This window comes from Echeneis naucrates, chromosome 13 (assembly GCF_900963305.1).
Source record: "Echeneis naucrates chromosome 13, fEcheNa1.1, whole genome shotgun sequence".
In the NCBI taxonomy this organism is placed as follows: domain Eukaryota; kingdom Metazoa; phylum Chordata; class Actinopteri; order Carangiformes; family Echeneidae; genus Echeneis; species Echeneis naucrates.
The window spans coordinates 8,450,269-8,465,609 of record NC_042523.1 but is presented as its reverse complement, the minus strand read 5'-3'; the positions used below and the strand labels follow the sequence as shown (position 1 = coordinate 8,465,609).

Here is a 15,341-nt window from a genome sequence, read left to right as displayed (position 1 = left end):
TACCTTCAATGGCCTGAACAGCCGTCTGAGAGCAATTATTCTCAATTAGAGATGCTGCTGTATTGCAATTAAGAAAACCAGTAATCACATCGGCTTCGCTTGTTTACACTAAAACAAGCATGGACAGCGTAATGACGCACTAGCATGCGACTTTTGATGACATGCAAGCATGCAGGGATCAGAGGTGTGATGTGTAACAGAACAGCATCAGTGCCTGCCATGCCACACAACTTCTGCCTTTAAACCAACATTGATCTGGCTTTGGTTATTTAAAGAAGAACAATAGCCCACCTGCCTGCTACACAAAACAGTAAGGTGGAAGAAAGGTGCAACATTCCTGCCCTGAACAGGCTGAATGAAAGAGGTTGTCAAAGTCAGAGAGGGAGTCTCAATGTCTATCAATGAAAGGAGCCATTCATTCCCACCTTTTAGGAATGAAAGTTTCACCAAATGTTTGCGCCGTGTCAGAATATAATTTTCAAAGAGAAGCAGGCGCACTACTGAGAAGTGTTTAAAACTAGTGGTACTTGATCAAAAGGCTGCTGGCAACTTCAGATGGCATTTCAGAGAATGACACACCACAAGCACTCCCAACACACCAATTAGATTGGCGAGTGGCAACAGAGCTAAGATGGTTATCAGTGAACTGAAGTGACAGTGTAACAACGATAAAGAATAGCTCAGTGCCTCTCTATCATTCTCTCTCTGCAAGTTTGTATTTAGAGTCTTCTATTTTCTTCCACTTGTGCACCTTCATGCGTCTCAAAATCTGTTTCCCAGAAGTGTCTCAGCAGTGTTGGCAGAGCTTGGTGCAATTGCAGTTTTAAAACGATGAATGGGCGATAGAACATAAAAGTGAAGGACATAATAGTATACAGTAGGTGTTTGTGGTTACAATGATTGAGGTGGGTATTGAACCTTTAATAGTGGCATTGTTGATTCGGCCTGCCCTGAGGTTTGGAATCAGGTGGAATATTGCAATTGCAAGTTTGTTTTATGACATGGTAGTCTTTGGGGTAAACATATTCCTTGTTTGCGTGCTTGGGTGTCTGTCTCTTAAAAAAAAAAAAAAATCCTTGCCATAGTTCCCATTGCAAAAAAGAATTAAGGCGATTTTAATCTAGAATCAGTTTGTGATACACTGCATTAAGCAGAGTTAATCTAAGAGCTCCTCAGGCTACTTGAAGGGCCAAAGCCACACTTTCTGTTTAGAAAAGAGAGAAAATCGACATAGCTAAGGCCCTACTTACCTCTCTTCTGCCATCTCTCCTCTTAGGGAAGAGATTGCAATTAAAGTTGGAAGTTTATCTCCCGTTCACACACCGGCAGCTTAGAGCTCCTTGAAAGAGTCCGACTTGCAGCACACATAGCTTCAAACACTGAACTCAAGCCAGACAACCAAAGAGCTCTGCCTCTCAGTACTTTATAAGCCTCTTACATATCTTCCTCCTGCTCCTGTTGCTGTTTGTGTGACTCAGCTGAATGATGCCACACACATTCATACACACCGTCACTTGAACAGATACAGCACAGACACACAAAAAGTATTCCAATTTGCTTGCTAGCCTGACAATTCAGAATCAAATTAACAATTTTGTTTTGACCTTGAGCAACAATGGCAAAGATGATGATATGATGACAGTGGTAACAGTTGTGAATTCATTTTAGAAACTCATTATTTTCTCTTTTCAGTGGCATACCAAAGAGGTGGAGAAGGTGTAAGCAGTGCTGGACGGTAAGTCAATTTACTGGGGAAGATTTGTGTGCGTGTGTGTGGGTGGGTGGGTGTGTATATGGTAATGTTTCTAACATTTCATACATTTTGTAAATTGAAATGCCAAATAGAAATAAATGAGAAATACAACTGGATGTTTAATCTCTGAATAAATAGAGTTTATTGGGTTGGGCAGCTGCACTTTTGTAAGATAAACACTAGGGGGAGTGCCATGCCTTTCTAAAAGCAGCAGGGAAGAGGAGGTGCAGTGAGTACGAACAGGTACCCATTCCCATCATATATAGTGGAAACCACATACAGCCACAAGGCTGTGCCATAGTGTCACGGTAAAACTCATAATACGGAGATGCCTCCAAACACACGAGCAGCAGCAGCACAACTCTTGTTGTTGTGGAATGGTGTATTATGCACAAACAATGAGACAGTACAGAATTAGGCTATGCAAACACAGCTTCAACTTGCTAACACTCATTTGTATATGCATTGGACAGTGTTTTACATGTTCACATTTCTGGAAGTGAGACAGGAGTATGCGAGAAAAAGAGAAAATATATATTCATGTGTTGCCCTCTTTACTGAGAATACAAAATGTATACACGTTGCTGCACTGTGAGTGTGTGTGTGTTAAGCGTGTGTTAATGAATAGTTAGCTTGGAGTCATCAGTAGTAAATCCATATTCATTATATTATTCAGTTGTATGATTGACTCCCTTATGCAGCATGGCTGTGTCAGCGCTGCACAAAGACAATGGCTATTTAATATCAACATTCAACTGCCGCAGTGATTGAGGAGCTATTGTGAGATTGTATTTGGCTGTAGAAGACAAATGTGTTCATTACCCAAAATGAATCCAAGAAATGAGTCATTTGAGTGGGAATGAGGAAATGTAATTCAAAGCTAATTCAGTGTTGGGATATGCAAACTGGAGTCATTTTGTTGAGATTTGAATACTGAAACAGTGTATGGCACTGCTAGTGTAGTCTGCCTTCTCTTTATATGTCTGATTGATTAATTTCAATAACAGTAGGAGGCTATTTATTCTATTTATTTATTCTCAGCTCTTAACATTCAGTATTTGGCCGTGGGGTCAGGGTGTACAGTGAAATCCTGCTGAACAAGTGATCTTGTATTGTGTTGGGATTAAAGCTGAAGAAACAGGAGCAGGACCTGGAAACAATAGAGATGGATGTAAAAAAAAAAACTGGTCTTCATTGGTTTTCCCTCTGCTCAAGTTTCTCTTCTTTCCTTCCATAAGAGCTAAAAAAAATAAATAAATGATAGAGATATTGTGTGACACCATGGAATCTAGTCTTAGTTTTTGGTTCACTGCCTGTTCAGGACGCGCATTTCGCAACATTGGGAGTGAATTTTATCTGGCTGTCTAATCCAGGCGGATCGCTAATACTCACGAGGGCTCAGGGAAAGTGTCATCGGCTGTGGACTAGTCAAGCACACACAATCTATTTAGCGGGGCCTTTTTTCTCCCCAAATGTGCTCTGTGGGTCTGCCTCTATGTGTGTGCATGTGTGTGGCCAAAGGGCAAAAAGTACTAAATCCGGATTTGTAGTTTTTCTATTCTCGGCTGCTGGATAAATAAATTCCACATAATCTTCTCTTTCAAATATTGTGTTATTGTGGGTGTTTTAGTTCATTCACATAAATGTTACTGTGATGTTGGTTTAGCCTCTCTCTATTGTTAACCTTTTGGACTTTTTTGCAGGCCTGGTTTGCTGAACATTGGGGAATCTGCCACTCAGCCATGGCTGGCTGACACCTGGCCCAACTCCTGCTCCAACCACAATGACTGTAGCATTAACTGCTGCACTGCAGGCAATGGCAATAGCGACAGCAACTTGGCGACGTACAGCCGACCAGGTATGTAGTTTTGACCCTGTCATAACTAAGCATCAACCAAAAGAAATACTCCCCTCAAACGTAATGATGCAGCCCTTGACAAAGTAAATGTAGAGATAAGGAATATAGGTTGTGGGGGAACCCACAGTACAAAAGATAAAAAAAAAAAATGATATCTGGGTTAGTTCCCTGGAGAGTTGTTCTGTGTACTTCTCCTTTCTGTAGGCCTCCATGAGAAAAACCTGGAGAAATATTAGGATTAAGAGTGGCTGTGTGCTTGTGTGTTTGATTTATCTGAGGTTAAAGTAGAGCTGTTTTAGGCAGGAAATAAAAGGAACACACTGAGAGGGGCTTATGGCCCTACTCTGTTGCTAATCGAATTGCTCTGCTGATTTCCATACTGTTGTTATAGCCAGTAATGTAATTTCCCCTAAGTGCTCAGTTATTTAAGAAATGTGCAGCGGGCGAAGAGGTCAAGCCTGGACTGCAGACGGTGGCCAGAATCAGAGGAGGAACGACAGAGGGAATCAAAGTGAAAGAGACGAGGAGAGAGAGAGGGGTGCACCTGGTAAACCAGATGGAAGGGAAAAGAAAGGAGTCATGAAGAATATGTATATGCTAAAGCATACACAAAGACGTATGGGCAGTCCTAGAGTGTGAATGAGATAAAGTTAAGTAGGGTAGGTGAAGGGGGGGGACATATTGAACACCTCCAGGTGGCCTTTTAGTTTATTCAGCACTACTACATATGTCAACAAAAGGGAACACACTTGGTCTAGAAAGCTTGTTTGCTACTGCTATACAATATACACTTTTGAGTCAACACACACTCAGGCACACAGTGACCTATCTTAAAAGAACAGAGCACAACTTGTAGCCAAAAACTTCAGCTTGGATGACACAGGACTTAATGTTATTAATTTTCAGCCATGAAAGTCTGTTTAAAAAAAACTATTCATGGAAACTTGGACTGTAATGAGATGCTTTATGTTCTAAATTATGCACTTTGGGGCTATGCCTTTAAGGGCAGCCCATAATTCCTATCCAGCTGTTTGGCCTAATACCCATCCAGCCAATTCAATAGTTTCTCCTTGCCTCAGACCTTTCTCAATGAGTATTAATAATTCATTTTGTAGACTTTATTCTCATCAAGTGCAGTTTTTCTCTTTGTGCTAATCACCCTTCTGAGGCTGAAGTGTTTAACGCTACCTTATCATGGTGTGAGATGTTTAACAGGGAATACTAGGCTAAAGGCAACCCTCACTCCTCGCATGACACCCCGCTGTATGTCACTAAGGAGCTTGCCAGACGCATGCTTTGTGTGTGTGCCAAACCTAAACTCTGTGAACATTAAGAGGATCACTGACTAGGTGACAGAGCAAAGAAATGGGAGTTAATGTCCCTTTATCTCAGCCATAGGGGCGCTTTCACAGATCAAGCATCGAAGTGTCGAGCTGTTCCATGCAGCTGAAATGTGAGACGCATGGCACGAGCAGCGTGCACCTATGGCCGTTCTTGGTATTTACCGCAAGGCTGGCTCTCAGATCTGCTGGAGGATTTGAATATTTTATGAGCCAGGGAAAATTGGATCTGTCAGTGGAGCTGTGCTTTTACGGCGTGCCTCATTCCAGGTCTTTGATACAGACATGTCTCTCTGTCCTTCTCAATGAGCAAAGGCGTATCCACCGTCAGATGGAAAAGAAAAGAGATGACACCCGCATTGAGTCATGGATGAGACTGAGAAGAAACTAAGTGAGAAAGGTGTAATACCACCGATGTCGCTCACCTTAAGTAGATCATCATTTCCCCAAACAAAAGTGAGACTTTGAATAGAAATTCAGATCTCTCTCTTGTGGGCACAGTGTTCACTCAAAAAGCTTAAACATGGAAAATAAGCTATAATAAGCTATCATTCAGCTCTGTACAACAGATGATGTACTATTGTTTCAAAGCTTTTAGCAAACTGGCATTTTGCTGCAAATTTGATCAGCAGTAGACAAGATGCACTAAACACCCTGCTCATGTCCTCCAGCCGACTGCATCGCCAATTATAACAACCAGATGGAAAACAAGCAGACAAACCTCTTGGTGCCAGAGTCAGGAGTCTATGGAGATGTAGACCTGTCCAACAAGATCAATGAGATGAAGACCTTCAACAGCCCCAACCTGAAAGATGGACGCTTTGTGGGCCCAGGGGGACAACCAACACCTTACGCCACCACCCAGCTCATCCAGTCCTCCATCATGGGTAACAATATGAACTCAGACAGAGGAACTGGAGGGAGTGGAGGTGGACCCGGGATTGGAGGGGAGGTGAATGAGAAACACTGCTGGAAGCCCACCTCGGTCCAGCAGCAGAAACAGGAAATGGGCTCCCAGATGCAGTACATCATCATGGAGCAAAACAAGCTGAACAAGGGTGAGTGTGTGGAATATCCAAAGCCATGGTTAAAGAGGTCAATTCCACGCCATGAACTCCCTCCGGTTCATTTTTCCCCCCGTTCTTTCCTTTCCCAGCTCTTTCAGCTTCTCTTTGGACGCCTGTAGAAGGAGTTTCATGCTCATAATTTTCTTGTTTCTGTTTCGCTCCTCGCTCAAATCAACATAGGCATCACTCTCTTTCTCTCTGTCAATGGCATTCATGTAACCCCTCATCATGCGTCAAGCATCATGTATAATCACTGCAGTTAAATGTGAGCAATACTTGAATCGCTGTCGTTGTACAGTATCTGGGTTGTCTTTTTGTGAGGAAGGCAGGTATGAAGTTTTATCTTTGGTGTCAGCTTTCTAAGGCAAGACAAAGATAATTCCTGGCTCTGCAGATGTTTTCAACAAAGCTATCATCACTTTGTGGGATATTCAGGAGGAACCCTCTCTGGTGTGATAGTTTTGAGATTTCATTCTGCAAACGGTGCATGCATTCACATACTCACCTGAAAATTAGTAAGCATGAACTGCACGGCACTTGTCATGACTTAACCCTGAAGACCGTGCTCAGTGTCATGACATTTAACACTATACATGATTTCATATTTTCACTCTGAATGGTTTTGTTCATAAAATCAAGTACTGTTCTTCATTTGTTCATGACAGTGGTTGCTTGACTTCGGTTTGGTTTTTGAGTTTCCGAGATATCTAACAGTGGCCACACTAACAGTACATTACATTCTTCCTGCCATCAGACCGCTACAGAGGAGGTGACAGCCCTATGCCAGCAACCATCCCCTACAACCAGACCCACGACAGCCACACGGGGGGCTCCTATAACAGCTCTGACCGAGGCAGCAGTAGCACTTCTGGTAAGATCAGTTGTTAGACAGTCTGACTTTATGTATTTAAAAAAAAAAAAACTTTTCTGAAGGCCCATTCTCCTTCTTACAATTACTAGGATATTGATTCTAGATTTACTTATTTCATTTATTTATTTATTTATTTGGCCCTATTCAATTTAACTGGCAATGTATTTTCCCAGTTTATTAGAGTTGTGAACCATATAATCACCCCCCCCCCCTCCCCCAGCTCCATTTGACTATCCCAGTTTTCCTCAAAAGCAATAAATCACTTTGAGGCATTAATAATGGTTGCTTTAAAATGGTAATTTGATTAAATTTCCATGTCAGCTTATTTTGAAGAGAAATTGAAAGGGAGATGCCTTCAGAAAGTGGAAAATTGCTGAATAAAAGGAGAAGAGGAAATTGACAACAATACCTCCTAAGAAAGGCATGAACACCATACTAGACATTTGCCTGTGCCTTTTGTTATCAGGGTGCAATGTCAGCCAAAGAATGTTCAAAGAAAATAAGATTAACATATCTTTTTTGTCGTTTTGGTTTTTTTTTTTTCCTTTTAGTTCTTTTCCTGTTTTCTACTTTATTCCTCTCTTTGTCCTTGCTTATTTTTTTCAATTGCTTCCATTAATTGGCTTTATTTTAACTCTGGAATGGAGGGACCTAATTTCATCAGGGCCTCAATGTCTGTCTGTGGACAAGGACAAATGATAACACATTGTAGATGGCATGCAACACTGCCACCTTAATGCCATGTATCCATTCTGATATTGCGTTTGAAGTTCAAGCCATTAGGGAGAAGCCTTTAGCGCTCGCTGCACCTCACAGCTCATTGGTTCACAATTCTAATAGCTCTGTATTAATTGGATCCTTTTCTGCCTGTTTTCTTCCCACCTTTTCTCTTGGTAGTCATTAATACCACTGTATGGAAATTACTGCGGTTTACAGTATTTTCCACCACTTAATAATTTAGAGGTATGTGTGAGCACTTGCATAAAGTAGAGGGTTGGATTAACCTTGGCACTCGGACATTTTAAACAATCTTTTCTATGTCAGCCGGTCTGGTTAATATATTTTATCTGCTGTCATATCCTTGCTCATTAATTTGAGATTTCTCCAATATAAATAATTGATGTGTTTTTCAGAAATGGAGACAACATAAGTATGTCTGCAGGTGTCTTTTGACTGATGGAGTGCTTTTTCCTCGCATTTTTTTTAAGCAGGGAGTCAGGGTCAAAAGAAGGGAATGCGCACCCCCAAACTACCCAAACAGAGCACAATGAACTGGGCTGACCTGCTTCCCCCGCCCCCTGCAAACCCTCCCCCCAGTCGGAGCGTAGAGGAGTACTCTCTATCAATGGAAGAAAGGTGGGACATATCTGCACAGACAAAAACACACCGACAATCTAACAGGCATGTAGGCAACACTTTTAACTACTAGTTTCCTCTTCCTACCTTATTCTCGCATTCATTGCAACCATTTGCCGTAAGGGTTTTCTATCTATTAGTGCTAAGTTCATGTCAATCCTTGATAGACAGATAGCATGAATATTAAGTGCAAATTTTTCTGGCTTCAGTATATAAACAGTCATGTCATCAGTGAGTGATATGAAGGTAACAAGGCTCCTTTCTCTCTGTTGGCAGCTGTGACCCAGACATGCAGTGCCCCATGCCCCCCTCTCACATGTACCTGCAGCCTGACGAGCTGGAGGAAGAAGAGGAGATGGAGAGGGGCCCCACTCCTCCAATCCGAGGTGCAGCATCTTCCCCTGCCGCTGTTTCCTACAGCCATCAGTCCACAGCCACTCTTACCCCCTCACCCCAGGAAGAGATGCAGCCAATGCTCCAGGATGCACCTGACAGCCATGAACGCAGGTACGCCCGGCATGGCATCCAACCTATCGCTAGAATAGAAGCCTAATGTAAAAATTAAGGCAGCCTGTGTAAAGATGTTCAGGAGATACATCTCTTCTCTAAGCTCTGACAGAGAGACATGATCCCCAAAGTGTTTAAAATTCATGAACATTTGCCACGTGTTAGCTCATTAATGCCAAATTCTATATATTTTGTTGGCAATTTTTCACAAGTCTATCTTAGCTTGATTAGTTACCTCCCAGGGAGCGGTTGTTAATTTCATAACAACACGAAAGTCAATTTACAGCGATTTGAACCTCAGTTGAAATAATAAATTAGCTAGTATATAAATATATATATATATATACAGCTAAAAGAAGTGATTTCAACCAAATCCACAATCGTTGGCATTTGTGTGCTCAAAAGTACCTTTGAAAATCATCAGCATTATTACGCAGTACATGTGACTTGTATTTCCTTGGTTTAAATATGGGAAATCTGTTGCATTATCACGATGACAGACAGGTAGATGTTTTTGTTTAAACTCTTTTTTCTCCAAAATATTCTGATGTTTCTTAATTTTTGCAGGCGCCATGCTGTGAGCCCTCCACCCCCTCCAAGGCCCCTCTCTCCTTCACACACATATGGGTACATGACCAGTCCTTTGGCCATGGACACTGATGGTATGGAGGAGGACGATATATTAGAGGAAGAAGAGGAAGGTGACGAGACAGACGCAGAGGTGGCCAAGATGCACTACCACCACACCCACCCCCACACACACCCTCACCATCCCCAGATGCATCCGCGAAGGCTCCTGCTACGAGGGCTTGAGCAAACACCTGCATCCAGCATGGGTGACCTGGAGAGCTCAGTGACTGGCTCCATGATCAACGGATGGGGGTCGGCTTCGGAAGAGGATAATGTCTCTTCAGGGAGATCAAGTGCAGTCAGCTCTTCAGATGGATCCTTCTTCACTGATGCCGACTTTGCTCAAGCCGTTGCCGCAGCTGCAGAGTATTCAGGCCTCAGGGTGCCCAAGTACCCCCACACACAAGGCCAAGAGGTTGGAGGGGCGTCAGGTAAGTTTTATATAGTCAACCACATCCACAGGACTACAAAAATCCTAAGCAAATGGAATAAGCAAGCAATTTCTGTTTCGTTTTTCCAGCACGAAAATACCAAATAAACATGTCAGGCCATCGTCCTGGCAGTCCCGTGTCTACAGACAGTAACATGAGTATGGCAGCTGTACACAGGAGGCCCCCTAAAAAGCAAAAACAGCATCCTGCAGCCCATCCAGGGAATCAGCGACGTGAAGCATATAATGAAGGTACACATATGACCATGTTAAACATAAAAACACTGAATTTCCATCATATTCCTACACAAATATTAACTATGACAAGTTAGTTTTCCTTCTGTAGACTATGAGCTTAGGTTACCTACTGTACAGGTTGACTCGTTGCAGTTGGGATAGAGAGAACTAGCAGCAAAAAACAACCACGATTCTCTAAATTGCATTATGTACAGTAACCTTAGGTTTGTGGTTATGATTGGTACAGTGCAACATTATTATAGACGTTCTCAGCCTTTATAAAAAAACATTTACAACTTAATGCAGCTTACACGTTCAAGAGAAACAGACATGTTGCAGCAGTGGTGGGTCATCTGTATCCCCCAACTACACAGATGGCCAGGTTTATATCAGCAGCTCTTTCTATGTTCCCTCTGCAGATATGGGTGTAAAGGTGCGGTTCACCATAATGTAGTGCTGTAAATGACAGAGTTTGGGTGTGCTGTGAGAGAGTTTTTACTGTCTTCTTTCATGTGTTTTATGCACATGTACACATGGCATCACTCCTAATCTGTGGCAGTGCTGAATAGAACGGGTGAGTTCTGGGCTGGAGGCCAAGGCCATTGCAGGTGGAAATAAGGGGGAGTGTCTCAGGGGAACTCTGCCCTGTCTCTCCATTCTAGCCACTAATGAAATTGATCCAGCTTCCCAGGCTCACGGTGAAGTGCCATCTTTGAGTTGGTTGAGGCTAAACATAAACAAAAGAGGGGCTAAATACCAGAGAAGCTCGATTCACCCTATTAAGTAAAAGGGAAATTGACTTTTTCACGATCATTGTTTACAACACACCACCTACAAGCAGAGAGATGCTTTTCTTGTGTCATATTTAGGTATATATGAGTTGTGTGCACATGCTCACTCTGCTGTACAATGTGTGGTGTCCCAGAGCTGGCTCTCCTCTTAGTGTCAGGTGTCCTTGAGTGTTGGAAGCACTTGACAGGGAGATTTAATATCCAGCTCACTAGGAGCCCGTTCCAGCTATATCGCTGCAGAAAACCCAACACTATCCCCCCATCCCACCGCAAAACCTCCACCCCCCCCGTCCAATGCCATCATCCTTATATCCTGCTTCTATCCTATCTGCTGCCCCTCCCTTTGAAGTGCATCTCCATCCCTCTCCACAATCTCCTCCTCTCCCTGCTCCCCTCTCCTCCGTCTTTGTTTGAGCAGTGAGGGGGCGGACTGACAGCTCTGCTGTTCTGTCTGTCCATCAGTCCTCCTGCTGATTGCATTTGATCTGAATGGATTGTTTTTCATTTGGAGGTTATTGCCTAGCCCCTCTCCCCTCGTCTTTCTTCCAACCCCCACCCTGCATGGCTTGTTTGTTGTCTAGAGGACTGGTGTTGAGGGAAGGTAATTTGATGAAATGTAAGGGAGAGAACACTGATGATTGCTACACACGTGCACACATTGTTTTATAATGTATATTTCTGTAATTTGTTTTATGTCTCTTTGCATCTTCAACTACTCTGCACTACATCTGAATGTATATGGAAAAATTGCAGTTAAGGCAGAAGGGAAAAAAACAGGGAAACAGGTGGACCAGCAAGGGAGCCAGTCCACCTTCCCCACCCTTTACTCCTCTTTGACCCACTCATTTCGCTCTTGTTTGCACAGTGGATGTGGAAACACCCAGGTTATATTCCCCCAATGATTCATATTGTGTTTGACTCAAATGCCTTTGTCTACCTCCTCTCTGAACTTAACCCTTTGTGTCTCTTGATGTATCTCAGTTCTGTCTGCCTAATTAACCACCAGGCACCCTGTTACACCCTCCTTGGCAAGCAGAGACACCTTTCAGACCTGAGTTCTGTCCTCAACGATATTCCACCATAAATCTAACAGGCATCCCGCTCCTCCATTCTAGTGGGCTATATCTCACAGACTGTGGCATTGATCGGACTTGGACTGAGGCAGGACTCAGGAGGCAAGAGAGATATTAAAAAACTGCAGATGCCTCTCTGCTGTATGATATTGACTGGCCCCCTTTTGTATTCAAGAGGAGTGGGTGGAGGCTAACGATAATCAGAAGTGTTTTGAAGGCAGCCGATTCCACCAACAAGGAACAGCAGAGACATCATCTGCCCCATTAGCTATTCATGTGTTTAAAAATAAATTAAGAAATAAAAATTGTTTCTTTGCACAGTCCAGTGTTGTACAAACTGAAAAGGTAAGGTAGTAACTGGGATACATGAAAGTTGAGTGAGTTGGCACTTCCTAGCTTCATTAACTTTCTGATCCTATGTGGATTATGGGTCTGGCTGCCGAGAAAACCATCCTTCAGGTCAGGAGCTGATTAGAAGATGAAAAGCCATCGATCGCAACCACACAAGGCTTTTCTCTGGGCGTTTTGTTTAGATGGCTGTGTGATGTGTGTGAGGCAAGGCAGCCCACTGGCTAGCTTCATATGAATAATGGTTCAAGGACAAGCAACATAGATTCATCAACTGAAAGAGTCAAGAAGGTCACAGAGCCAGCTGCTGACCGTCACACAACCCCCCCACTCAAATCTCATAACTGCTTGTTCAGATTCAGCCTGGATAATGTCATCAGGTATGTTTACTGTCTGTTCAGAGGAGTTTCCGTTCAGCAAAACCATGTGTACAGATACGAGTGTATGTACACACATTGCAGCTGTGTTTGCGTTATCACCTTGCAGGTGTGAGACAGCTGATGACAGATGATACACACTAAAGTTTCAAGAGTACACAGATTCTTGTTCAGTCCTCAGTCTTGTGCAATTATCCAAACCCAAGTTTTTTTATGTTGGCAGTTAATGTGTTCTGACATCCTGTGTTTATCCTTTAGATCTCCCACCTCCACCCATCCCACCTCCAGCAGTGCTCAAGTCCCCTACACATCCCTCCAAGACAGCCCTGGAGGGTCGGGGAGTAGTTTCCCCCAGAGCAGGTGAGGGTCGTGACAAGAGAGGAGGTACAGGAGGTTATAGGCCCCGAGAAGGGTCAGACCCCCGAACCAGCTCATCTGAACGGAAAGATGCTCAAGAGAGACAAAAGGGAGAGAAAGGGAATAGACATGAGGGTAGCACCGCGGGCAAGGCACGCCAACATGCAGGTACTAAAAGAAGTACAATATGAAGGTATCCTATAGTGCCATGTGCAGTATTTTTCATGATGTATTGAAATTCCTTGTCCGTTCCAAGGTTCAGAGGATATTCTGCCCTATAGCCGACCACAGTTCCCCACAGTCAACAGCCCCAGAGACCCTAGCTCCTCCAGCTCCATGTCTTCTAGGGGCTCAGGGGGCCGGCGAAGAGGAGAGGGAGGCCGCAGGAACCCGGCAGACATGGGCCTCATCACCACGGGGGCCTTACAACCAGGAGATGAAGAGCTAGAGGTACAGACGGCCAATTAGTCATGGCAATGTCTTGGCAGTTTTTTTTGTTTTGTTTTTTTTTTTATTAGTAGAAAACACACGCGTGCTGCAATCTGTAATCCCTTGTATCTACTTGCATATACATTGACAGATCTGTCGTCAACAGTGGTTGATTTAGCTGTCGTTGTGGAAAATGGTTGCTAACCAAAATGTTTGTTTTGGTGTCTTTACCCAGATGGTAGAAAGCTGAAGAACAGAGAAGACAAAGGAGGAACTGTCCTAATTTTTCCAAGAGTGGAGCACCATTGTTTCTCTTACAATTTTAAATAGCTCAGTATTTCACCATCATGTTGGCTGCCGTCATACTGTACATCAGTAGTGTTTCTTTACATCTGGAAAACAGACCAATGTTTTTTTTTTTTTTTTTTGTAACTATTCATTTTTTATGTCCATTTGAAAAAAAAAAAGGAAAAAGAAAACCAACAAAAAAAGGAAAGTGTGTCTGAAGCTAAAAGAAGGGTGCATTCAAAACTAAATACGCAGTAGTATATTTATGTTTAATTCCAATGCAATATGGAGTGAAAATCTTACTCCAGTCATTGACATGACTCGGCTTGCCTTGACAAGAACTTTGGAGAGCCCATACAGTCAGATGTTACTGTAATAAAAAAGCTGCAAGCAGGGGTGGACTGTAAATATACGTGTATACATGATGTCCTCTTGTTTTACCCATTGTGGTACCTCAAATTTGTCTTCCTGTTTTATTTTGCAAATTCTAATTTTATTATGCCAGTAAATATAAATATTATTTTATCATTTCCATTCATGTTGTAAATTGCAATATTATTTAGCTGCCCCAAGAAAGTGCCACTTTGGGATTTTTTTTTTTCTCTTCTTCTTTTCTGTTTTCTTTTTTTTTTTTTTTGTAATGCACTGTTATGTTTCGTGTTGTCGTTAATGTTTGTTATTTGTTTTACTTTGGTTTTAAAAGCACAATCACTAAACTTTATTTTAAACCATTCTATCTATTAACCTTTTTGTCTTACTGGAGGAAAACAGGTATGACAAAAGAGTCTAGTTAATCTTGATGATGGTGATAATGATGTAGGTAAAGGTTGCTGTTTACGAAGGCTGTGCTTGAAAGGAGACTCCTTGGGTTGTGATTGTCTCCCTCTCCAGTTCTGATGCTAGCTCAAGTGATAAAACAGACAGTTAATGTGAGTCATAGCTGCAATGTAAATATCTTTTCGCATTGACCATAAACTCAGCTACTGCACATTAATCGAAACGGTAATGTTGTCTACTAATGCACTTAAACAAATTTCAAGTACAGGAAGAGTCACTTTGGGAATCTGGAGAGGTTGTTATTGGACAAGAAGGGTCTCCTTTCTTGAGTAGACAGGGGTGTTGGATCCCTGTTTTTAAAGAGAAAGGGTGCTGTTGTTTATTCATAGGACATCTGCAAACATTTGTTTCGTAAAGCAAAAGCGTAAAAAGAACTAAAAGGAAAAAAAAAGATAAATAAAAAAATTCAAACTACACATGTTCCTTGGGTCATTTGTCAACATTTTCCAAAATAATAAGAACCAGTTCTTGGAGATTTGTCAATATTTTGCAAAACCAACAATGCATAATTTTCCCACTACTAACACCTGAGGCTGGATAAATCCACAAAACTGTTGATTTGGAGCTAAGCACGTGCTGCCATAGTTTCCATCAGAGCTGTAACAACTTTCATACATGGTATTTTAATAGATATCAATAACTGGAAATTAAGCCTGATTTCCACACAGACATGCAATTAACATGTTTACTGATGCGCTCTACCAACCTTCAGGGAATTACAAATAAGTTACAACAGTCCTGTTTCTAAGTAGCTTCTCCAGCAATGCTGGTGTAGCTTCAGTGCTACTACAC

The 15,341-nt window shown here is 42.4% G+C and overlaps 1 protein-coding gene across 10 annotated transcripts in view; it reads left to right on the top strand.

The window, feature by feature from the left end:
• Positions 1 to 14,965, top strand: part of robo1 (roundabout, axon guidance receptor, homolog 1 (Drosophila)) — a 157,363-nt gene extending 142,398 nt beyond the window's left edge. For 5 of the 10 annotated variants that reach the window (XM_029516739.1, XM_029516744.1, XM_029516743.1 and 2 more), the window contains 11 exons: positions 1,693 to 1,735; positions 3,457 to 3,611; positions 5,623 to 6,009; positions 6,773 to 6,889; positions 8,098 to 8,290; positions 8,522 to 8,752; positions 9,320 to 9,813; positions 9,903 to 10,064; positions 12,897 to 13,163; positions 13,252 to 13,445; positions 13,660 to 14,965. In XM_029516739.1, coding sequence (XP_029372599.1) covers positions 1,693 to 1,735; positions 3,457 to 3,611; positions 5,623 to 6,009; positions 6,773 to 6,889; positions 8,098 to 8,290; positions 8,522 to 8,752; positions 9,320 to 9,813; positions 9,903 to 10,064; positions 12,897 to 13,163; positions 13,252 to 13,445; positions 13,660 to 13,674 — 2,258 coding nt within the window. In that variant the 3' untranslated portion in view covers positions 13,675 to 14,965. The remainder of the gene's footprint in view (positions 1 to 1,692; positions 1,736 to 3,456; positions 3,612 to 5,622; positions 6,010 to 6,772; positions 6,890 to 8,097; positions 8,291 to 8,521; positions 8,753 to 9,319; positions 9,814 to 9,902; positions 10,065 to 12,896; positions 13,164 to 13,251; positions 13,446 to 13,659) is intronic. The other 5 variants (XM_029516740.1, XM_029516741.1, XM_029516742.1 and 2 more) reach the window with 5 other exon arrangements.
• Positions 14,966 to 15,341: the final 376 nt, after the last annotated feature.